Raw genomic sequence first — 25,480 nt, 5'->3', positions numbered from 1 at the left:
CTCACTGACTTCAGATGTCTTCTCTAATAGAACAAATGGGAGTTCAAAATGATACAGAAACGGGGAGAATCAGACATGGCAAAGTAAATGCCAATATGCCATTTGCATGCCATATAGAACCATGATTTACATAATTCATAAAATGCATAGCTCACTGGAACGAATAAAGCCACTGATCTATGTCACAGAGCTAGGTATGTTGGTCTAACAGTTCAGAATATATACAAACACTAAGAGCAATGATTATACTATTAATAGCTTACCTTTGTGTGATACTTAATGGTTTCTAATTTGTGTTGGGGGAAGGCCTTATATAGTGCAGGATAAATCCTATTAGCATGACTTATAACCAATTCCTCTGATTGCAATAGAATTTAGTAGTGAGGCTGATTAGCTAAAACATATAAAACAAACTTTGTCTAGTAAACATCTTTAGCTTATTTAGAGGTGTTTTTCTTTTTCTCAAATGATCTTTGTGATCATGCACCTTTAGTTACTTGCCTTGACTTGCTGATTCTGTTAAAAGAATAAATAATCCCAGGGTGGAATTATTAGGGTTACTCTGGAAAGCCATGTTTGCCTGAATAACACATCCCCTTTGGATCCATGATTGAGCTGTCCTGGATACCCTGAATGCCACTTAGTGAAAAAACCAACATTGATGCCCTAGGAAAAATCATTGACCTTGCTCAACCTTCCTCATCTCTGCCAGCTCCAGCTATAAAATTCATGTCCAAGAGCTCAGGGCTGCCAAGACTAGGATTAAACTATGGTGAAAAAACTGTCCCTTCCCCCACAAATAACGACAAACTGGTAAAAAATATCTTTGTTTAGGAATTGTCCCAGGGCCCTCTTCTTAACCGCCAGCCTCCTGGAATTTGTAACATCTTATCTACCAGGCTAGAGCTTAAAATCATGGGCATTTTAGTGGACTATGTCTCTGAGATACAGCCCTATTTAGGGATTAGTTTAATGTGCTTGATTGGTTGGTTGTTTTTCTAGAAAAAGCAATTTGTCAGTGTGTATCAAGAGCCTTAAAAATGTTCATACCCATGTATGTAAATGCATAAAAAATGTACACGACAAATTGCCTACTGCTGATTACCTCTGGTGAGAAGACTAAGAAGTGGGAGAGAAGTGGCCAGCAGGGATTTTAGTCATATCTATAATGTACTTATGTATTAGCTAATGTAATTAATTTTAATTTTGATCAGAGAAAAGTATCTTTCCACAACTAGGACTCTCTCCCAAGGAAATAAGAAATTCAAGGCAGAAAAAATTAAGAAACAACTAAATGTCCTAAAATAGAGGGTAGGTTAAATGAGTTACAGAATACTATTTTAAGCATATGTTATATAATAACAAAATTATATATTAAGGAATTTCTAATTACACTGGACAATGTTGATAATATACTGTTAACATAAAAACATCTGGATTCAAAACTATACCTAGTGTGATGCTAATTTTGATGCCTATAAAAGATACACATACCCTCCCCAAAATGTTGTTAGTTGTTTCTACTGGTTGGTAAAATTATTATTTTCTTTGTTATGCTGGACTGTTTTTTCCAAACGTTCTGCACTGTGGCTTCTAGAATCTAGTTTTAACGTACTTTTATATTTGTCTTTGGTCTTGTGTTGCAGGCGTGCCTGTGTGATTCGAGGCCAAGTGGTGGCCATAGATGGAACCCCTCTAGTTGGGGTGAACGTCAGTTTCTTGCACCACAGCGATTATGGGTTTACCATCAGCCGACAAGATGGAAGGTATGTAAATATTGCTTCTGATCATTGCAGGAGCCAAATACTGATGTCTAGCCATGGGTAAAACCAGGGCTCGTATGATACAGTGATGGTAAGCCCATCTTCCTTCCAGCTGTATCTGGAAAAGTCGCTGGTTACATTTATTTCCTCTATGCCCCATCTAAGTCAAACCGAATTTCTCTTCTAACCCTTTACAATTATTCTCAAGTCTTCTTGAACCCCTGGCCATGTGGAAAGTCTTCTCTCCTTCATCTAATTCTGTTTATAAATCCAGCTACAAAGTTCAGTGAGACGATACAAATGATAAATGAGGAACCATGAAACTCTTAGGCTGTTCTTCTATGACAACCCCAAAATATTTCCGAGATGATAATGTCCAAAAGGTTTCTTCCAAAAGTACAGAATTCAACCACATTAATTAAGGTTGTTGTTTTTATTTTTTTATTATGTCCTCCCTAGGCTGTTTGACTAGTAGTTGCAACTAATGGACAAGCATAGGCAGCCTATTTAACTATAGTGATTTAACCTGAAGCACCAACCACCACGCTGTTCTCTAAGGGCTTCTCAAGGTTTTCTGAGACCTGGGAAGCAAGACCTCTAAGTAAAACCTTTTCATCCTGGAAAAAGATTTACTTGCAAAAACACTTTTGTTGCTGTCACTTAGACAGACATTTGTTCAGAATATTTGCGTCAATAGGCCCATGTGTCCAGAGTAAAGGTGCCTATTTATGAGTCTCAGGAATGCTGTAATAATGGCCTTGAGGTGCCCTAGTCTCTAGGTGGCTACCCTTAAAATGTTCTACTTATAACTAGCTACTTCACTACTCACAAAAAAGACCTGTTGGCTTGCCACTTTATCACAGTGTGAGAGACTATCTCATTTCAAGAACCTATAATCAAACTTTATTAGTCCTAACCACTTCAGAAATGTTAATTGTTCAACTTGGGCTGTACTGGATTTATTTTTCCAACTGCCTGTCAAGAAAGTGCTTGTGAAAATTATTTAAAGAAGATAATAAGGAAGAATTTTCTGAGTTGGGCGGTGCAAAGGCAATTTATGTAACCAAAGCATTTGTACCTCCATAATACTCTGAAATAAAAAAAGAAAACAAATTTTTTTAAGGACTTTAGTGAATCACATGAATTATTTATATGTAAATTATATTGCTAACTACTAAGTAGCCATCTATTCATTATAACAAGTTCAGCAGAGCTACTTTGGTAGCAAGTAGTATACATACGTATATATACACACACACACACATATATAAAATAAAGACTATTTCTTTCAAATATTCTGTAATTAGAGTTCTCTTAATTTAAATGGACCTTTCTCCCAGTTAGATTGAATGATGAAATTTTAGTAGTTTATTTACCAGTAACTGATACACAGAACTAGCTTCTCCCTTGTAAGCATCTTCAACTATGTGCCCATACATTGAGAAATGTATTATTTCTTTCAATAGAATATGCCATCTAAGACATTGACTTCTCATGACTTCTCACATAGAACTGATGGGCCTTCATGTTTTTTAGTTTGTATACAAAAGTTTCAGTGGAGTATTTGATACTCATAAAAGAACATGAAAGAATCTTGATGTCTAAAGAATCTAAAAATTTCTACTTCCAATTTACAGAGAACATTAAAAAGGGTAATTTTTTTTATTTTTGTAGTTTTCATTTTAAGTAAAATGTCAAGACCCTCCTCTGCTGAGCTCAATGTGAGAACTAGGTTTACGTAGATGACAGATACTAGCCAAAATCCCCTCTGGCTATAACTCTCCCCTCAGGCTCTATAAAGGGTGTAAGCATTCAAAATATGGGCCCCAAATGCCAAGCAGACTGTCCCACTATCATTTCTTAGACATAAAGTGGTAGTGTGCTGAGAGGTTCCATATATATGTCTCTGCTTGTTGCTACCTCAGATTGAGTAAGTACATTTCAAAAGTAGAAAATCATAAGAAAAATATACCTGAGAGCAAAAGATTATAGAAAGACTGAGATTAGCATTCAGATATCTAGTAAACAGAGTATGATATGCAAGATTCTGAAAGGCTCCTTCATCCAAATCTCAACCCCAGCAGTCTGTTGCAGTGCTTATAATTCTCACCAATGGTATCACTGCTTTGGACAAAGCTATCAGCTCTCTCAAAGTCTATGTTAAATACAAATATATTATGTGGGATGTAGAATCATTTACCCCAATAATCAACCACTTGAAAAAGTTAATTGACAACCTTCCCTAGCGAACCAGGAAAGCTCTATGTTATGGGACCAAAGTGATATATACCAAGCAGAAAGAAAGATTGTGGTGGAAGACTGAGCCCTTTAAAAGTATGAAGAGATTAGATATTTAGATAGAGAGGGGCCAGCATAGCAAAAAAGAAAAAAGGCAATTATTTTTTCTAGATCTGTAAAAAATGATGTTGGTTGGTATTTTAATAAGGATTACTTGAATCTGTAGATTACTTTGGTTGGTATAGACATTTTAACAGTGTTGATTCTGCCGATCCATGAGCATGGTATGGAAAAAGGAAAAGCAAATATTTTTGAGTGTCTACCATATGCCAGATGCTTTCATTAATGTCATTCCATCTCCATCCTCACAACAACCCTATGAGATAGATACCATTATTTTTATCTTCCCCATTTGCCAGATGAGAAAACTTATTAGACTAACATAGCTAATAAAGATAGAGTCCAAGATTTAAACTCACGTAATCTGGTTCTTATCCTCTATGATTTTCCACCTTCAGTTTAGCTATATAAGCAATACTCAGTAAAATGTTGAAAGAGAACTATTTATAAATAGTTCAGCTGATGATAAGCAAAATAGATGAAGTGATGACATTCTTAGAAAGTTCTTGAGAAACGTCAAAAGTCTCAAGAACTGTGTTCTAAAGACTGGAAGATGAAGAGAGAGTTTCCTCTGATTCCCCTGAAGGCAAAAATTTGTTCATTTATGGATACCATAAGGCAGAGGTAAACATTTTGCATAGGCTTCAATAGCCTTCCTCTATGAATAGGACTTGTTTGACCTATTATAGATTGACAACAATCTCCAAACAAACAAACTCTCCCTTGGGTCTTTTATACCCACTCTCATATGACATTATAACCTGCTCTTAATGACCCATGCAAATGGAGGTGATTTGTGGGGAGAGAAATTGCAAAGAAGTAATCATTCAGAGAGCATTCTATTTGGCACTGGAATGGTTTAGATGTATTTTTGGCCACAGATCCACCTTCTACCTCCATATCAATTAATGAGTCAGCCAGGCAGCATTTACTGTATATAACAGCTAGGTAGGAAGAGGAGAAGTATGTCAGTCAGAGTTTTATAGGGAAAAAAACATATATATAGATATAGTGAGAGAAAGAGATTTATTTCAATTTATTTCAAGGAATTGGCTTATGTGATTGTAGGGACTGGCAAGTCTGAAATCTGTAGGGCAGGCTGGCAGACTGGAAACTCTCAAGAAACAATTGATGCAGTGGTCTTGAGGCAGAATTTCTTCTTTCTCACAGAAATTTTAGTTTTGTGCTCAAGGTCTTTAACTGATTGGATGAGGCCCATCCACATTATCAAGGACCATCTCCTTTACTTAAATTCAACAGATTATAGAAATTAACTACATCTACAAAGTACCTCCACAGCAACACCTAGTCTGTGTTTGATTAAATAACTCAGAACATAACCTAGCCAACTTGAGACATAAAACTTAACCATCATAAGAAACCTACAAGTTACAAGGAGAACTTAAGAATCAGAATGTGTTCATGAAGAGAATCAAAAGCTGGTCTATAGGTCATTTGAACTACAAGAAAAGAAAGCATGTGGTAAATTTAGTAGAGCAATGGATCCGACTTGAGAAGAAAGTTCACATGCATTGAGTCCCTATTCTATGTTTGACCCTTTAAGTCTTTATCTTAAGTCTTTATCTTACCCTTATCTTAAGGGTCTTAAAGACCCTTAAGTCTTTATCTAGTCTACTCACTTACAATAGTAAGTGAGAAATAGTTAATAGTGGCTCCATTTTACTAATAAGAAAACTGCAGCTTGGTGGGGCATGGTGCCTCAAGCCTGTAATCCTAGCACTCTGGTAGGCCGAGGTGGGCGGATTGCTCAAGGTCAGGAGTTCGAAACCAGCCTGAGCCAGACCCCGTCTCTACTAAAAATAGAAAGAAATTAATTGGCAAACTAAAAATATATAGAAAAAATTAGCCAGGCTTGGTGGCACATGCCTGTAGTCCCAGCTACTTGGGAGGCTGAGGCAGAAGGATTGCTTGAGCCTAGGAGTTTGAGGTTGCTGTGAGCTAGGCAGACGCCACGGCACTCTAGCCCAGGCAACACAGTGAGACTCTGTCTCAAAAAAAAAAAAAAAGAAAACTGCAACTCATGGAGTTTAGATAACAAAGACACAAAGTTAACCAGGCAGAGCTGGTATTTGAACCCAGATATGTGTGAAGCCAAAAGCCACATTCTTTCCACAAAGCAAGATGCCTGGCCTACCTGCTTAATCTTTTTAGAAGTGAAGAATAATTCCCAGGTACATATTTTCTTGTTTAGATAGTTTATTTAGTTTTTTTGTTTGTTTTTAAATAAATAAACACTTCAGTTTTAAGGAGTCAAGAGTCAGGATTGGGTGAAGCAAATAAACTTGCCCAAGGGCACAGAGTTAAATCAACATAGAAGATAAACTAGAGGAAATGCTTCTTGACAAGTAGTGTTGGATTTTCCCAACTACACTTGCATTAAACTGCTCCTATATTATCATGAATTCAGCCCCTCTGTCTTAAACCATAAGCCATTTGGGTTTTCTTTTTTTAGTTCAAACCTAGATTATTTTCTGTAGTGAATGCAGTTCTTCAAATCCTCTTTTTGGAAACTGCCTTAGTAATACAGCTACTTAACTGAAAAAGCAACAGTAAAAAATACAGTATTATCCATCCTTTGTTACTGTCCATTTATCTTTATCTGGAAGATTTCTGCAACAAGATACAATTGGTAGTACTATAATAAATATAATAAATATCATCTGAAGAGAGTGGTGAGTTGTCCATAATTAAGTCTGATTCCCTATCAGGGCTTTTTATCATTGAAAAAGTGTTTTACTGAAAGATCTGTTTCAATGCAGGGAATTGCTTACATCTCTCTCCTGTGGATTTAAGTTGCTTTGAATATTAAGGAGCATCATATTGCCCTTTACCCATTTTTAAAGTATAATAATAATAATTTATCATTTTATTGATAAGGGGTTTATAAACATATTTTTTATAAAGGAGTTTACATTTTTCAAATGGTCTCAAGTGTATCAGCTCAAAGACATCATTATACTTAAAAGAGAAGCAAGGTAGAACCATCCAGTACAGAATGAACTGAAATCTGAGTCTAGTAGGCTCCAGTTCAAAAGTCTTGTCATAGATCACATCTAGAAATGAACAGAGTTGGCTTACAGGGTAGGTGGTCTTTGCTTTGTCAGAGATCTAGAAAGATTGGTCAGTGGAGATGGGCAGGGTTCATTATAGGCTGTCTTCCAAAAGGAAACCAAGAGCCATTCTGGAACAATCCAGAAATTCTAAATCTGGGGTTCAAGTAGAATAGGGAGCTTAAGAGCGTAGTCAGATGTGGGGAGTTCAGGCATGACATAGTTCAACCAAACTTCACTGAACAATTTTGCTATGCTGGAATCTTTCTCCAAATTCCATCTCAAAGACACCGTCTGGTTTCTGACACTATGTTTTTGACCCTGAACAAGATATTTAACCTTTTGGCTCCTCACTTTTCTTATGTTACATTATAGGAATTTTTCGAGGATGAATAATGCATTATATTAAAGATGCTGCTGAATGTTAAATGGTCGTCTATTATCTTTAGTGCAAGGGGGAGCAACACTGTCAGATTTGGCTTTGCAGAAATGCATACAGTGATTTTGTTTAAGATAGTAGTAAAACTGGTTTACAAATTCTGAGTGGATATCAACTGGTGATATAGAATTTCTTCTCGGAAGTCTACTGGATAGGGAAAAAAGTCATCAATGGAATGAGTATTTAGCTAGAGGGAATTTATAAAATGGAGAATACATGGCCAGGTGTGATGTCTCATGCCTGTAATCCCAGCACCTTGAGAGGCCAAGGAAGATGGATCGCTTGAGCCCCAAGAGTTTCAAGTTGCTGTGAGCTATGATGATAACACTACACTCTAGTCCAGGCAACAGACTATATATATATATATATATATATATATATATATATATATATACCCCCACACACATATCATATATATATAATAGAGAATACAAGTAGATATGGGTGAGTCCCCCAAAAAGGAAAGGACACTAAAATTAACCTAATTTTTTATCTTGAATTTTATTTTGATTATTCATTTGGTTGAAACTGTCTTATATTTTTTCCTTCTCAGCTTTGATCTCGTAGCCATTGGCGGTATCTCTGTCATCTTAATCTTTGACCGATCACCTTTCCTGTCTGAGAAGAGGACGCTCTGGTTGCCATGGAATCAGTTTATTGTGGTGGAGAAAGTAACCATGCAGAGAGTTATATCAGACCCACCATCCTGTGATATCTCCAACTTTATCAGCCCAAACCCTATCGTACTTCCTTCACCACTCACATCATTTGGAGGGTCCTGTCCAGAGAGGGGAACTATTGTTCCTGAACTGCAGGTAGGTATATTGGCCTTTGAATGTATGAAATCATAGTATCACGGTATGGTCAACAGTGTATAATGCCTAATTTTTTTCCTCTTGTTCCTGCCAGCCATATAGTGTGCTTCCCTTTATTTGAGAAACTTTCAAATGTAGCTTCTCTGGCACATGTTTGCAAGGTGATTGCCCAGGGCATTAGGGTGCTATCTGTGGCCATGAAACAGAGTAAAATGAACTAGCTGTCATGAGAATTAAACCCCAAATTATGATGTAATGAACACTGCACTAAAGAATAAAGTTAGCTGGCTTAATAGTAGTAACAAGATAGTCAATGAGCTTGGACTATTCATGGTTCTGAAACTAAAGCTCCTTAAGAAATCTAGTTTTCTTCCATTATCTAGTTTGCATCCATTGTCATTGTTTTTGGAAGTTATGACAACTTGTCTTGTTTAGCTATATTTAGTAAAGATAGTTTTCAAGCCTGTGGGTTTTTTAAAAAATATGTTTCTGAGTTTTCAAACTTTATAGTCAGGAGAAAATATTTTTTGAACCTTGATATTTTAGCATTCCTGAGAATTCTTCTTTATTAAGTATCCAATAATGTCGTTTTAATATCAAGCCATTTAAACATCTGTGGTACAATTCCCTTACCACATTACAGAAACATTTTAATGAGAGTTCAATGTAGAGGCCACCAAAATGGGCTCATAAATCTTACAGATCCAAAAATCAAGAAGTATACTCAAAAAGAAGCAAATGGACACTCCAAGGTTGAATTGGTGGTTCTTCCATCATCATATCCTCACCAGCTTTAGCAGTGCCCAGAGGCTGCCACATAGGAATGACTCACACAAAAATAGCGCTCTATAGAAAAAGCAGCCCAAAGAGCTACCCCTCCTGTCTTTTACATTGCTTTTCCTTAGAAATGAAGAAAAAACAAAACAGTATTTAATAAGCACATTTGATTGGTACACCAATTCCTTCACAGATGTCATTAGGAAGTACAGGTCTTCTTTCAGCACAAAGGTTTTCCAACTTATCTGGGATTGCATGTTTCTTTAGGAAAATGAAATACTAAGGTGGTAAATGTCATGCTATTCTTTTCCATTATACTTCCACCACCATTTGAGAAGACAGCCAGAGGGCAACTCTGATATCAAATGGCTAATGTAGAAGAAAAACTGGGCAAAGTGTATACAAGAGGAATTGTGTCCTCAGAAACAGGCGAGTGACTTAAAATCCTGTACAAGATGAGATACCATGTGTTTAACAATCAGGTCTGCTATATGCACAAGTATGGAAAAGTAAGAGGAGACAAGGTTCTGAGGTAAAAATGAATAAGGGCACAAAAATATCAGCACTCTCCATGTCACCATAAATGTGTTCAACAGGATGGGCTTTTTCTTCAGATGCATATTGAAAGATGAAAGTCATGAAACACAAGATTTGGTTTTAGTTAAAACCCTTGGTTATTTAACTTTATCTGTAGTGCTAAGCAATAAGCAATAGCAATTATTTAAAGAAGCCATGTGGTATTTTCACTCTGAGACCGACGTTTAGTATAAAAATTTGCAGAGGAATTAGTGGGAATTATTTGCTTCTCAGTCACAGATGCCAACTTGGAGCAACTTGTTCCCAGCCATTGGTTCATCCAGGCACAGAGAAGTATAGAAGAAAAAATTGATTAAAAAATTGGCCTCAGGGTCATTTCAAAACTCCAAAGAAAACGAATTTGATGGCATCAGTAAAGATTAATTCTAAGGAAACCATAATCTTTGTCATAAAATATCACTTGCTGGGCCTGTTTCTGGAGTCCTTCCCCTTAGAGAGTCTAGCTTGAATAAGAATTGCAGCAATAGTATTGTGATATATGACTTAACACTAAAGAAGATTTTGTGTATGCATATACAAGAAAAAGACCCCTTAATGGAGCCCATAACACTGAATTGCTTGACATTCAGCAGTGTGATCTTCTCCAACTTCTACTAAGCAATTTTTGGAACACAGTTGAAAGACTGAAATTGTTCTTTACACAGTCTTTCCTGGTAGGGTGAAAATGAGAGCAATCCTTAGGGTTGTGTGGATATCTTGTCCCCATGCGGATTTGGTGCAAAAGTTGAAACCTGTGGTCACACAATCTCACAAAGATTCGGAAACAAATGCCTTGACATCGTTAGATCCCTGTAGGCTCTCTCCTTTGGCATGTTTCTCAGACAATAAAGCATGCAATCACCTCATCTGCCTATGACCACTGCTAAGAGCCAATTTGGCTTTTGTTTTCTTTCAGGTTGTACAGGAGGAAATCCCCATTCCTTCTAGCTTTGTGAGGCTGAGTTACCTGAGCAGCCGCACCCCTGGCTACAAAACGCTGCTACGGATCCTTCTGACACATTCAACAATTCCCGTCGGGATGATAAAAGTACACCTCACTGTAGCTGTGGAAGGGCGACTCACACAGAAGTGGTTTCCTGCCGCAGTTAATCTCGTCTACACGTTTGCCTGGAATAAGACTGACATCTATGGACAGAGGGTTTGGGGCTTGGCAGAGGCTTTAGGTATGTTACACTCATTCTATATAAATAGCAGTATTATGTTCACAAAACAGAATATGCTAGTTTCATATTAATTTGTATTTGGAATAATTATTGATTTTCTTCTGTTTAAAGGATCTAAGGCATTTTTTTCATTTAAACACTCCCTTTGGGCCCATTTAGAGTTCCCTTTTGACACATTTTTGCTTCAAAATGATTTTAGTTCCCCTTTCATGATGGCTGCATACCAGTGGAATCACGCAATATCTGACTTGTAACTGTCTCCAGAGCTGAATGTTGCCTTCTAACTGTGACCTTTGGTGTGGCGTTCTTTAGGCCATGTTTTTGGATTTGACATTTAGAATGTCATTTCCACTTAGAAACTACAAAATTCTAACTTATAGGCATCTCCATTTATTATCTTTTATGTCTAAGATAGTTAGACTCCATTAACTTGTTATTTCTGTAGGTTAAATAAAAACTCATCCTGCCTTCCTATTCCTTTTGATTTTTTGTAATCTCAAGACTTTAAAACCTAGAATTTTATACATAACAGGGACCTTAAGAGATTTTTTAGGCCTATGGTTTTCAGATATGTAATTTTCTTAGACAAATGGCATTTTGAAAAAATTAGACTAAGATGGATTTGCCAGTTTTTTATTTTGTCAAGTAAGAATATTTTAAAAAGAGAAAAAAGCTCACTGTAATATACTATTTCCTATCACAACCATAATTCTAAAAATGAGGAATATCTTAACACCAAAAAAAGGAAAATAGTCTATCTTAAGAAATGACGGTAAGCAATCTAACCCTGACACTCAGAGAAAGAGACAGACTAACACCAAAGTCTTTATTTCTCTCACTCTGTAGAAGACAGGGAAAACTTCCTAAGGGACCTGGTGCAGGTCTGTGGACCTGCAGTTGGAAGCCATTGATCCTTGTGCCTTCAGGCAATATCTCATGGAAACCACCCTAGGACATATGAGAAGACTATTCTAAAGCTCTCCAGAGGAAACATTTTCACATACACCCTTGGAAGTGTCTATCATGGAACAACTCTCGTATAGCTGACCTATATTTTTTAGACAACTGTGTGTCAATTTTCTGTCTTTCTTTTTAAAGGAAAATAGAGAGAAAGAGAGAAAAAAAAAGACTAGTGTCCCTTCTCTGCCCAAGTGACCATCATATATTTAAATAATTAACTCATCTATGTTGGCCTTTGTTGGAATGCAAAGAACATAGACAGGTTCCTATTTCCTCAGTTAACAGAGAATTATTGTAAAGACATGTGAAAAAGTAAGAAAGCATGAAACAGCATCAGCAGCCTCACAGGCAGGCATCACAGACTTACAGCTCTGTTCAGGATACATTGTAATTCTAGAAGGCCAGCGTCTACTGTCAACTCAAAAACAGCTCTAGTTGTTCCTTCTGCAACAGAAGTCCAAGTCTTCCCACAGTGGAGACTTGGCCACATTTGTGACAGAGTTCATCTCTTCTCCTGTTGTACCAACTGCCTTCCTTTTCTCACAGCTCTTCACAGCCTACAGTCTGCAAACTTCCTCTGTATCTTGCATTCATATTTCTTTTAGAGAGAATATCATATCATGTCAGCCAGTCACTGTACCATATAGAACACCCCTGTAAGGCAGAACTCTACCATTAGGCTACCACTGAGGTCACTGGCCAGTCTACAGGGTCCTGCTCATTCCCTATTCCAGTGAGTATAGTAGTTAAGAGACCACCTCCCTGGGTTGAAATCATCCCATCTCTACTTACTATCTATGTGGCATTGGGAATATTACTTAATCTCCAAATGCCACAGTTTTTCCATCTATAAAATCAGTATCATAAAGATTATGTTGCTCGTGGGTTTGTTATGAATGATGATTAAATCATAATAAGGTAAGTAATATAAAGTGCCCAGCACATTGAAAGCACTCAACAGATGTCAGTTATTGGTGTTGTTTTCTTCAGTTGTGCTATCGCCAGGATATTGGGATCACATGATATAAAGCATGGAGCCTATGCAGGTGTTTATTGCCTCAGCTTCTCTAAGGGGGCTGTGGGTGTAACAGGCAGACGCTCTGTGCTACTTACTCTTCATTTGCCCTCCCTCACACACAAACACACACACGCGCACACACACACGCACACACACAGTCTCTTTTCTGCCCCCCTCTGCTCTGAGAGGTTGGATTCTTTTTTTTTATTGTTTTTTTATAATTTTTTTTATTTTAGCAAATTATGGGGGTACAAGTGTTAAGGTTACATATATTGCCCATGCCCCTCTCCCCCCTTGAGTAAGAGCTTTAAGCATGTCCATCCCCCAAACGTTGCACCTCTTACTCATTGTGTTGAGGTTGGATTCTATGGACTGCATTGCCTGGACACCTTTGCCCTCTGGCTTCCCATTTGATTTGGTCAGTGAGTGGCGCCATCTGGAGACTACAGGTTGGAAGGAGAACAATGTCAGATTATGTATCCCTCTCCCTGCTTTACTGCAGTTCTGGTAGTGACTACATTAGAAGATAGCAGCTCCTGCCAAAGAGCCCCTCTTCCAAATCCTCAAGCTGTCTCTGGTCTTGTGTATCATCTTCCACTCTTTTTTCCCTTGCAAGTCCAGAACGCTTCACACTGTTGCCAGCCCCTGGGCAGGTCTCCATCCCTTGTGGATTCCCTTAACTCTGCCCATGCCTTTGTTCAAACTCTCTGCAGTGAACACTTATGAGTGTGACATGTCATTCCTGCTGGGACTCTCACTGAATCATAGTCAAAGCCTCAAATTCTCCTCTCCAGGATTATATCCTATGGCATTTGGCTTCAGCAGGCAGAATAATCTAAAATTCCTCAAACTTTTCTCTATAGGTCTTTATTTCCAATTCCTTATGACCCTCCTCAGACCCCTGCTGGGTTTGAAGGTTCTATTTTGGTTTTGGTCTTTACTTTTTTTCCTTAAGTTATGACACTTAGATATTTACCCAATACTCTCATGAAAAGCTGACCAGTACAGTATCTAGTAGTCATTTCTTGGTAGGGTTCACATAAATGTAGCTCTACCTCAATTTTAAAAAATAACAGCTTTATTGAGATATAATTCACATATCATAAAGTTCACCCATTTAAAGTGTACAATTCAGTAGTTTTTAGTATTTTCACAAGGTTATACAACCACCACCAATATCTAATTCCAGAACATTTTCATCACCACCCCACAAAGAAAGCCCATACACATTAGCAGTCACTCCCCACTCAACCCTCCCCACTGGCCCTGGAAACCACTAATCTCCTTTTTGTATGTGTGGATTTACCTATCTAGATATTTCAGAGAAATAGAATTATATAACACGTGGTCTTTTGTGTCACTTGGCATAATGTTTTCAAAGTTCTTTCATGGCACAGACTGTATCAGTACTTCATTTCTTCTTATGACTGAATAATATCCCATTGTTTGGATATACCACACTTGATTGTCGATTCATCAGCTGATGGGCATTTGGGTTGTTTTCACCTTTTGGCTATTTTGAATAGTGCTGCTATAAACATTCATATACAAGTATTTGTTTCATTACATGTTTTAAATTCTTTGGGATATATATCTAGAAGTAGAATTGTTAGGTAATATGGTAATTTTGTGTTTAACTTATTGAGGAACTACTAAACTGTTTACCACAGTGGCTGCACCACTTTAGCAACCTCACTTTATATATAATATGTGTTACATCTCTTCCTTTTAAATACCTTCAGTGCTAAAGATTCTGAAATCTTCCTTCTTGTTCTAGTTAAACACCCTCAATGACTTAGCTTCTAACATGTCCATTGCTAGTTGAGTAAACAACTAAAACACAAATATAAGCAAAGACTTTATAGTATGGACACCAGTGATGAAACCTCTATTCCTATTGTTTGCTTATGGTGGTTTCCTATTTCTAAAATTCCTAGTCAAGGCTATCTCAAGCATTCTAACTATAAAATGGCCTTAACTAAAATGCTATAATAAAATATATGTTGTTGGGTTTTTTTATGAGGCTAATAATAGTAATAAAAGCAAAAGACAATGGAACCACTCAGAAATATCCAAAGAGGGAGGAAAAAAATGTTCCTCATGGTATTTTATGTGCACCTGTGGAACACTTTTTTCTTAGGATGAAGAAAGACAACTGGCGAGGCTCCCAAGGAAAACAGCCAAAATAATTGCACCTAAGATGGAATGTGGATTATTTACCTTGTAGGAAATGTCCCTGATAACTCAATCACGGTTTTCTAATACTTAAAAGGGATTTTATTTACTCTGTAGTCTTCCTCTCCATCTCCATGGAGACTAAGAGAATTTTCTGACAATGGTTAAACATTTGAACAGGTGGTAGAATGAAGTTGAAGGATCTACTACTCTGAAGATGGATTATGAAGCCTCTAAGAACACAATAGACAATAAATAGTTCAGGCAATAAATGGATGGAGACAAAGGGAACAAATATGTGACCATTGAGCTGATACCTTAATATCTATGATTGAATCTAAACAAACAAAGAAGGAAACATTTATTTGTATTCCTGGTGATATCTTATAATCACTTAACTGATATGGGAAGAAACAGACTGAATTTTGCACCAGATATTAACAACGGTGCTGCACCTGACACTTATTAGATTTGCTTCAGATTTAGAAATGCTAGTATAGCTATTTCGTAGGCAGAATAATAGCCACCTCCCCAAAATGTCCATCCTTGAAACTTAGGAATATGTTATGTTGTATGCCAAAAGAGAATTAAAGTTATAGATGAAATTAAGGTCGTTAGTGAGCTTCTGATTTGAGATTAGAAATTATCCTGGACTATCTGGGTAGGTCCAATATTATGATAGGAGTACATAAAGGTGGAAGAAGTGGGGAGCCATGGAGGTCAAAGTTATGGGAAGATACAAGTATGGAATAAAGGCACAGAGAGATGCAACATTGCTGGCTTCAAAGATGGAGGAAGAGATCTATAAAGCAAGGAATGTAGGTGGCCACTAGAAGCTGGAAAAGGCAAGGAAATGGATTTTTTTTCTTAGAGCCTCTAAAAGGAACTCAGCCCTGCTGACACCTTGATTTTTGTTCAGTGAGACCCATCTGAGACTTCTGACCTTCTTAACTATAAGATGCTAAAGTTGTCTTGTTTGAAGCCTCTTAAGTTTGTGGTATTTGTTACAGCAACAGTGGGAAACTCATACAAGTCTTGACCAACATTCCTACAGTCCCAGTTATAGCAAAGATTTTGGTTACAACTGTGGCTAGAAAGGTCTCTCATTCTTCTTCCTTCCTGTGACAGTAAAGTATGAATCCCTGGCCCACCCATTTCTGGGTGATGCAAAGGAGGGGTTTCGATTTAAACAAACTGAATTTGAAGTGATGGTGAATATCTAAGTTGAAATGTCCACTTAGTTTAAAATGTGGGACTCTTGTTTGCCACATAGCTCAGCTATGGGAAATTGGTGTGATCTCTAAGGGCTAGAATGTCACAAAAGAAGAATAGTGTTGAGAGACAGCCAAAATGAGAAAAAGAGTGCTTGAGATCCTAGGGTATCCCACCATTTTTGGTAAATAAACAGACTTTGCAACTGGAGGAATGATACCAGAGTGAATAAATTACAAACAGAGGTTGTGTGAACTCCTTCCTTGGAGAAGTATCAATGGCAACTGATAAGATTGATTAATCTAAGTACAATATTGATCAAGTGGAAGAAGAGTAAAATCACCCCCAGGATTCCAGTATAAAAACCACAATCACTAGTTCATCCAGCTTAAAGATTTTGTTGTCTGATGCATGGACAAGACTCCTCTGCTAAAAACTCCATGTGAGCATTTGAAAGAATTTGGCTTTAGTGCTTTGTGTGCTTTATTCTCTGGCTCTAAATAAGGTACGATGTCTGGAAATCATTGTATTTTATTTAGTTTCTTTCCCAACTACGCTGCTTGCAAAACAATGTAAAAAATCATTATTGTTAAGTTCACAGTGCTGTTAAAATTCTAGAGACGGCTTATTTAATTTGACAAACTGGCTTGTTCAGGGGCTCTGATCTGCATCCATTATGTGAATTTTGTCAGAATAATTCCCGATGTCCGCCTGTGTCTGCATACATTATCAATATGTAATAATGCATTCTGCTTGGTCTTTATTTTAATTAAATTAAATTGCAGTGGTTTGGAGTCCTGGAAGTTCAGGAAATCAGCCATCCTTTAGTAGCACTGCTATAAACAGTTCTATTTTTCTTCAAGGTTATTGGCAACAACAATTGCATAATTATTTAGTACAGTACTTTGGCAAGAAAGAATGGTGTTTCTGGGAGAACTAGACTTCCTAAAGGTTCACAACACATAGGAGTCTGTCTAAATTGTGTTAGAGAGAAACGGGGGTACATTAATAGTAATAGGTGCTAAGCTACGGTTGCTTTGTGCACACAAAACATTCCTGAGAACAATGCTTTAGTGTTCATAAATTTCCCTTCAGTAAAACCTAAACAAGCTGGGCAGCCACAAAAATAGCATCCACTGCCTCTTTTAATAATAAATGGGTAGTGCTTTACAATTTGCAAAGTACTTTCACATACATTATCTCATTTTAATCCTTCTAACATTCCTGCCTGGTAGGCATGGCAGGATTAGTATGATCTTCATTTTGCAGAGGGGGAGACTGAAATTCAGAAAGAGAAAGGGACTTGCCTCAAGTCCTATACAGAGCAGGGATTCAAACTCAGGGGTCCCAGTCCTGAGTTCTGTATGCTTTTCATTGCTGCCTCTCTTCACTAAAGTGACCACCCCACCTTACTGAGTACCCAATTCAACGCCCCAGTGGTTTTCTGTCAGAGAAGCTAGCAGGGATAATAATCTTTCATCATTTCTCTCCACTCATGAATTCATAATCGTTAACTGAGAGCCGGGCTGTTTTATCCATTCAACTTTATAGGCACAGTGCCAAGGATATGAGTTTTTCAAGGACCTACAAAATGTTTGCGACCTAAAAAAACAAGTTTATTGACACCAGAATATGAAAAGAAAACCTAAAAATCAACATTAATAAATGTTTAAATAAGTGTCTGCAAAATGGAGCATTATTTCAGCTTGTCAACTGCCACTCAGTTTCACACTTACATATGAAATATGTTTAATGCGAGATAGAAGTTGTATACATTTTGATATGTCTGATAAGATGTGAGACAGGACCTCTAAAAGCAAGAGTGCCTGGGACCTAGCAAGGTTTTCAGATGGTGCTCACTAATACTCTGGTAAGCAAGTGATCTTGTGCCCATATCAAACTGCCGGACACATCCATTAGTAGATTGTGCAATCCATTTGGTGAGTCAACCAGAATTTTTTTTTTAAATGGAGTAGAATGTAATGGGATGTAATAGAACCAAGGTGAACAAAAGAGAAAATATCAGAAAGTGATGCCACTAAGAGAGTACTGTCTCGGAAACTGTTGTTTCAATTATATGTACATATATGTGTGTGGGGGGGTGCGCGCACGCGTGTATCTCCCCATGTGCATGCTGGGTCACAATTAAGAAATTTTTTTTTCTTATCATGACTTTCAGGCCCAAAAGTTTGAAAGGTATTGGTAAGATGATAAGCCAAGAAGATACAAAAATTGAATGATTTATCAAATTATGTGGCTTATTTTCCAAGGCAGCAAGTCTTGCCTCCCAGTATCCCTTCAATATTGAGTGACCATATAATTCATCATTCAAACCAGATGTTTTTGAGAGTAAAAGGAGATGCTCTTAATAATTACATTTAGACAACAACATAACCAGGCACTGTTTTGGCCAACCAAGTTACATGGCACTGCTGCTTCAAGGCTATCCCTAGCTTCCAATTCTTATCTCTTAAATTCTAAGCAAATAAAAAGTTATTTATTTAGCAGTTATAAATTGTGGGTCTTCCCCTTAATAGTTGTGATCTAGCATAGAATACAAAAGCACTTGCCTGTGAGTCACTGGGTTTGAGCTCTGGTTCTGCCATTTACTAGCCAAATGACCTTGGACTAGTAACTTCACTTCTCTGAGTTTCTATGATCTCTTCTATCAAACTGGAATAAATATATCTTCCTCATGAGTTCTTGTGAGTCTTTAAATTAGATCATATAGAAAAAATGTGCATAACTGTTATATGTTATACAAATGTTAGGTCATAAGACTTTTGCAGTAATTATTAGGAAGACCGTGGATAAAAGTTCCAAAAGTTATCTTTCAGGGTATAGCCTCTCTCACACATGACAAATTATCCTGCCCTGTATAGTATCCACTGTATCAGCAGTGCTTAGCAGATCACTTGCCTGGCACATAGAAAAACTCAGTGGAGGTTTGCTGAGTCATTAAATAACAGCACCTTACTTTCCATTACATTATTGCATCCCTTTTAATCAATCACATTGTTTCAAAGTATAGCCAGTCCATTTTCAAGGTGAATCTATTTCTGAAACTGCTCCACCTCACCCCCCAAAATGCCTAAATATTGCTAGAGAATAGTAATCTGTTGTTTTATTTTATTATTGGGCGGGACAGGGAGGGTTACTTTTCTTCACTTGTTTTTGATGCAATAGAGAGAAACTGACTCCTTAGCCATCCTGACCTTCTTTAGATCTCCCAAAGATACCGACTCTCAGGTCTTGTACACATGCTGCTCTCTCTGCCTAGAATGTTTTATCCCTTTTCTCAATAAAGAGGCTTTTCCTTGCCTCCCCAGTCCAACATACTATAAATTCTCTGTTATGCTTTCTCATAATACCCTACATTTTCCCATCATAATATATATCACAATTTATATGTGTGTGTATGTCCTTGTGTATCTGTTTCTTCTTTATATTTGTTCCTCTCACTAAAATGTAACCCCCTACTGGAGAGAATGCTGTCTTGTTCTGTTTTGTACAACCTGGTATCCCCAGTGGGCCACATAGTGCCTATCAACAGGAGGTATCCATGAAATAGTACATATCTGTTGAATAACTGAACAAACAAATGAATAAGAACGGAGGCGCAGAGTGACCCCTTAATCTTGTCTATATAATGGGATGGCGAGCCTACCCAAAAGACGGGAGAACAGTGCACAGGTACACAAAGGCACTCACAAATGCATACGTGAGCCAGTATATCACTCTACCTTGGCAGCACATATGTCCTCCAGGTTGGTTTGTATGCAGCCAAGCTAGGCTTGGACAAAGCAGCCAGAAAAAGGTTTCATAGTAATAGGTTTCAGTGTACAGGACGTCTTAGCAAAAGTGTTGCATAGCTACCTCACTTCTGGATCCTTTTTGGTTTTTTCTGCCTATACTTTCTCATTATTCAACTACCTCATTCTTTATACCATCTTGTTTATCTCTTATTTTTGTAAATAGGTAGGACACAGATCCAAATCAAATCCAGTGATTCACTAAAAGGGTAATACATCATAACCAGGTAGAGTGTATTTTAGTACCACAAAGATGATACATTAGGAAATCTATTGTTATAATTCACTATCTTAATAGATTAAAGGGGAAACCTATGTGAATATTTCCATAAATGCCAAAAGGCACTTGATAAAAATTCAACACCTGATTCTGTCACTTTTACTAAGCTAGGAATAATGGGTAAACAAAGCATCTTGGGCCATTGGGCAATGTGTCAAATTGAGGAGCCTCTGGGCTCATCCTATCCTAGGATAAATCACTAGAGAATAGGAAAAGATAGAAGAAGCTCTGAGAGCAGGTACCTGTTTTCAATAGATAGCATTTTATCTACATAGTCTTGGTGTATTGTTGCCATGGCCTTCATTTGGTTCCTTAGGTCTTTTGTTGTTGTTTTTTGTTTTTGCTTTAAGCTAGCATTTTAAAACAAAGAGAAATATTTATTGTTCTATTTGATGATTCCTTTTGGAGAAGGTTTTCATTTTGTTGCTAGTTACCTTTTAAATGTCATGAAATTATTTTTAGATGTTCCTTGAGTTCATGAAAGTAAAAAGGAAATTTCTCGCACTGACTATCAGACTACTTTTAGTTATCTATTGCCTTCATAAATGCAACCATTATGAATTTTGAAGCCTTAGCCTGAAGCTGTTGAAAGTCATCTGCTTAATCTTGTCATATTTCACACATCAGCTTCTTTGCATGGCGTGTTTACCTTGGCTACCTAACGTCAGTCTCCTATCCTACACCTTATAGATGAATATCACAATAACTAAGCTGGGTGTCAGGGGCACTGTGGCCTCAGCCTTCTTGCAGTCCTTATGTCATAGAAATGCTGCTGCTCTAATAAGTAGAATAAACATTTAGAGTTATTTTTCCAATGTCAAATGGCTTTGGGGGAGCACACTACAGTCTTTCACTCAGTCGTCTTTACGAGTTAGTGTAATATTAACAAGATGACTAGCAGTGAAGTCAGAGGTGCAATCCTGTGACCAGAGGACAAAATCCTCTGCAAAAGTAACAAGCCTATCTTGACAATCAATTATCCTTGGTTAAGAAACATTATATTAATATCTCTGTGTAGAGGTGAAAAAGAGAATACAGGAAGGCAGAAATCTAGATGGAATTAGGGGTGTCACAAGGGATGTGATCACATGGCTCAGAGAAAGTATTCTTCCAAATTAATGGCTCTCTCTCTCTCTCAACTGCCTTCCCAATCTCTGCACGCCAGCCCAAGCCCTCTGTGCCAACCCCTGGAAAATGTAGTCCACGACCCCTTGTCCACCTATCCTTGCTCATTGCCAGTCTAGTCTACCTTCTGCAGCTCCTCTGAAATATTGATGAAGATTTTTTTTTCCTTCCTGTTATACTGTTCTCCCTACTTCTCACTCCAGAGCGCCAGAGGCTGAGTTGGTGCCCTGCCCTGTGCTGTGTTGGTGATCAGATGTGCTAGGCAACAGGCAGCCTGGGAAATGGTAGTGGTCCACTATGCTTACTTAGCTGAGGCTCAGCTGTCACAGTATCAGGCCGAGCGTGGTGTCACGACTCAGCATTTTCAGCACCAGCCCCAATATAGCCCTTCCCCCCCATATTTAATTATTAATATATGAAAAAGAGTAGTCATTAAGTACCTTGCAGTCTGCTTCCATGAGGGGAAATCTAGGATTGGTTGCTATTATATTTGCCAGTTCTCATGAATGTGCAGAGAAGCTCAACTCCATGGGGTGAAATGTCTGCCTTCTCATAAGCTGATTGCAAGTTCCAGGATTATGTTAAAGTGGGCTGCTGTTGGGAAGAAACTTCGCCTTGTTACTCTGAGCAAGGAGCCCCATATAGAAATACCCCAACACACAGCTATTCTCATTAAAGTCACTTGGAATTTTGGGCAAGTCTTAAGTATAAATTATAACTTTATTAGCTCATAGAGGTTTCTTGGGAGAAAGTAAATCTAATAAAAATTAGAGGAAACTTCCTAAGTGGCTACCTTGTTGCTATTTGCTGTGACTAGGGGAAAAAAGTAATATAATTTTGGGGTTTGCAGCCAATGCACTTTTTTGTTGTGGACTGGAGAGCAATTCAGAGAGCAGATAGGAGGAGGTGAAAAGAGTACCGATGTCTCATTACCATTGCATTGAGAACTCTTTAACTAATGCTTTATGTAAGCATTTCCTGCTACAGAGTTGGGAGGATCTTTAACTGTTACTGAGAGGGAAAAAGAAGGCTCCAAACCACCATCAGAGGTCACTAGGGCACACTACTTATTTGCAAAACTGCGCAATCACCTTCCGGAGAAGAGATTCTAGGGGAGCTCACCAGGCTTACAATGTACAGAAGGCAGATCCAGTAATTGCCAGGAGTACTGTGGGGAAGGAGATGATGGCTTTAAGGGAACTTGTAATTATTGTTGTTGTGATTATTTATTAATCAAGACTTTTAAATGTTGGCAAGAGAAGCAGAAACCGTGTTATTCTACACACCAACATGGCCCTTAGTGTGCTCTCTAACCACCTGATTTTTCCAACGTGAGATACAGAGTCCTGTTTGGCTTTTGGGTTTGATCTTCAACCAGAACTTATCAAATGTAATCTAGAAGGAATGCAATTTAGAATCATAGAGTGTTAGTGCTCAAGGGGGATTAAAAGGATTATCTAGTACAGGAGTCTTTAATCTGAGATCTTTAATTGAACTTTGGGAAATCAGTGAACCCCCTAGAATTATATACAAAATTTTGCATGCATATGCATTTTCTAGCAAGAATATCCATAACTTTTGTCAGATTCAAAATAAAGTACTCCCTGACCCACGAGGCTCTGAGAAACACCAACTCTAGTCACCCCCTCCCTGCTTTGCTACCAGTGAAGAACACAGCTCCCAGAGATGGAAAATAACTTGCCTGATCCAACATAGCTAGTTAATGACAGATAAGAGAGTCGAAGTCTTTTCTGACTCTTCCTCTGAAACCAACTCTTTCCATTTTGCCAGAGTTGTTTTAGCAAGTAGAGGGGCTATGATGAGATATCAGGAAGACCATAGGCAGCATTCATTCATGCCATGAGTGTAACCTAAATTGGATCACCTTTGAGATACTTTTCCCCTCTGACATTCTATTTCCGCCCACCTCAATAGAGAACAACAATGGCACAGATGATCCTCAAATAATTTCCAAATGGAAAATTTTTTGATTAGTCTTCCCCCCATCCCCACTGACCTCTTTTGCTAATAATGCTTGGTTGAGGCTAATAGTAAAATGAGTTTGCATTGCCAAGAGTCTTCACTTTCACCACTGATGGTTGACAGAAAGGCATCCTTGCCAGGATGGACTACATAATCTATGGGGCCCATTGAAATGAAAATGAAAATACAAAGTCTCTTGATTAAAAAATATTAAGAGGCCAGGCACGGTGGCACATGCCTGTAATCCTAGCACTCTGGGAGGCTGAGGCGGGAGGATCCTTTGAGCTCAGGAGTCTGAGACCAGCCTGATCAAAAGCTAGACCCCATCTCTACTAAAAATACAAAGAAATTAGCCAGGCATTGTTGCATGCACCTGTAGTCCCAGCTACTTGGGAGGCTGGGGCAAGAGGATCACTTGAGCCCAGGAATTTGAGGTTGCAGTGAACTACAAAATGACACCACTACACTCTAGCCAGGGTGACAGTGTGAGGCTCTGTCTCCAAACAAAAACAAAAAAGTATTAAGAGTTACAAGATGATGACAGCAGAGCATTAAATCAAGTGTTGGGCTCTTCTAAGCATGGGCCACACTCATGAAGACAGTCCTGATCCTTATTTTAAGCTTTGGTTGAGTGGATGACAGAGACAAGCCAGCCTGCAATTTAAAATTGGCCACAGATGATATGCAAAGTCAGAGAACTGAGTCTTTGTAATCATAAGGCCTTTTTGGCTTATCTGTGCACGTGCTCACACACACATACACATGCACACACAAATCACTTTGACTCACATTGCCATCTTTTCCCTTCACCTAATGCCAAAACAGACAAGTTTGCTTTAAGTTTTCATTTTTGTATCTATTATGCTGGCATTGTTTAAGCACCAGTTTTCATAACCAAATGACAAGGGAAGGACTTACGCTTTCCACAGGTATCTGAAGAGTCAGGTAGAGACAAGCAACTCAAAAGCAATAGCAGAAAACGGACCAACTGGGGCTATCTAAAGCTGCCAGAAAGGGGGAAAGCAGCTTTGGATATGCAGTGCTATGAGCCAGTATTCTCAGGCTTAGAGCATTATGAGGATAGAAAGCATTTTAAATTCAGGAATCAGAAATCTGAGCTTCCAACAGGTAAGCAGGTTTACCAACTGGGAAATAGCTGGGACTTGGTATACTTGAGCCATACATATTTCAGTAGAGCAGAGACACCCAAACTAACACATTCTGCACTTCCCATTTTAGTGGCATACCAGGGTTCCAAGTTTAATGCACAACATCTGTGCTGCATAGAAGTTGAAGCCAAATGTTGGGTGATGTCCCATTGGTTAGCTATATGCAGAAACCAAAACATAATGAGCACAAAGTGGAATTTACACTTGCAGCACACTAAGCAAACTTAGTCTTCTCAGCAAATTAAAGGCCAGTTAGCACAAGAAAAATATAAATTAGGTAAATCGATTTTTATTAGTTTTATGTGTAGTTAGTTGTTGTATAAGTGACCCAGTACTCCAAATCCAGCTTCCTGAGAGCATTTTTCACTCTAGAGTGGCAAGAAACCAGCCCTCCCTGCTCTTCTTCTACAAAGGCAGAGGGAAATTATACTACTACAGCTTAATCCAGCAGAGAGCTTCACTCTTCAGTTTTACAGCACAGCCTCTAATTCAAAAGCCCAGAATAAAGCTTAATATCCATAAATATATGGTGCCAACCTAATGACAGCATTTATTCACTTACTCCTTCATATATTTATGCAATATGCACTAACGGATCACTTTTGGGTGACCGATGTTGTGCTAGGTATAATGCTATACTATGCTAGGCAAAAGGCATTTGCAGTCGAATTTCAACTCAGATCAGAATTCAGTAACGAATGCAATATCCACAGAATTGTCAGCTGGTGTAAACATGCAACAAATATTTTAAAGCCTTCTAATG

General features: G+C 38.0%; 1 protein-coding gene across 4 annotated transcripts in view; it reads left to right on the top strand.

Annotated features, from left to right (window-relative positions):
• Window positions 1-25,480, top strand: part of TENM1 (teneurin transmembrane protein 1) — a 779,956-nt gene that overhangs the window by 638,669 nt on the left and 115,807 nt on the right. For all 4 annotated transcript variants that reach the window (XM_012759551.3, XM_012759555.3, XM_020284904.2 and 1 more), the window contains 3 exons: window positions 1,647-1,766; window positions 8,185-8,446; window positions 10,716-10,983. In XM_012759551.3, coding sequence (XP_012615005.1) covers window positions 1,647-1,766; window positions 8,185-8,446; window positions 10,716-10,983 — 650 coding nt within the window. The remainder of the gene's footprint in view (window positions 1-1,646; window positions 1,767-8,184; window positions 8,447-10,715; window positions 10,984-25,480) is intronic.

The sequence above is a fragment of the Microcebus murinus genome, chromosome X (genome assembly GCF_040939455.1).
Source record: "Microcebus murinus isolate Inina chromosome X, M.murinus_Inina_mat1.0, whole genome shotgun sequence".
NCBI lineage: Eukaryota > Metazoa > Chordata > Mammalia > Primates > Cheirogaleidae > Microcebus > Microcebus murinus.
The sequence above is the reverse complement of the archived record's forward strand: the minus strand, read 5'-3'. Positions and strand labels throughout refer to the sequence as shown.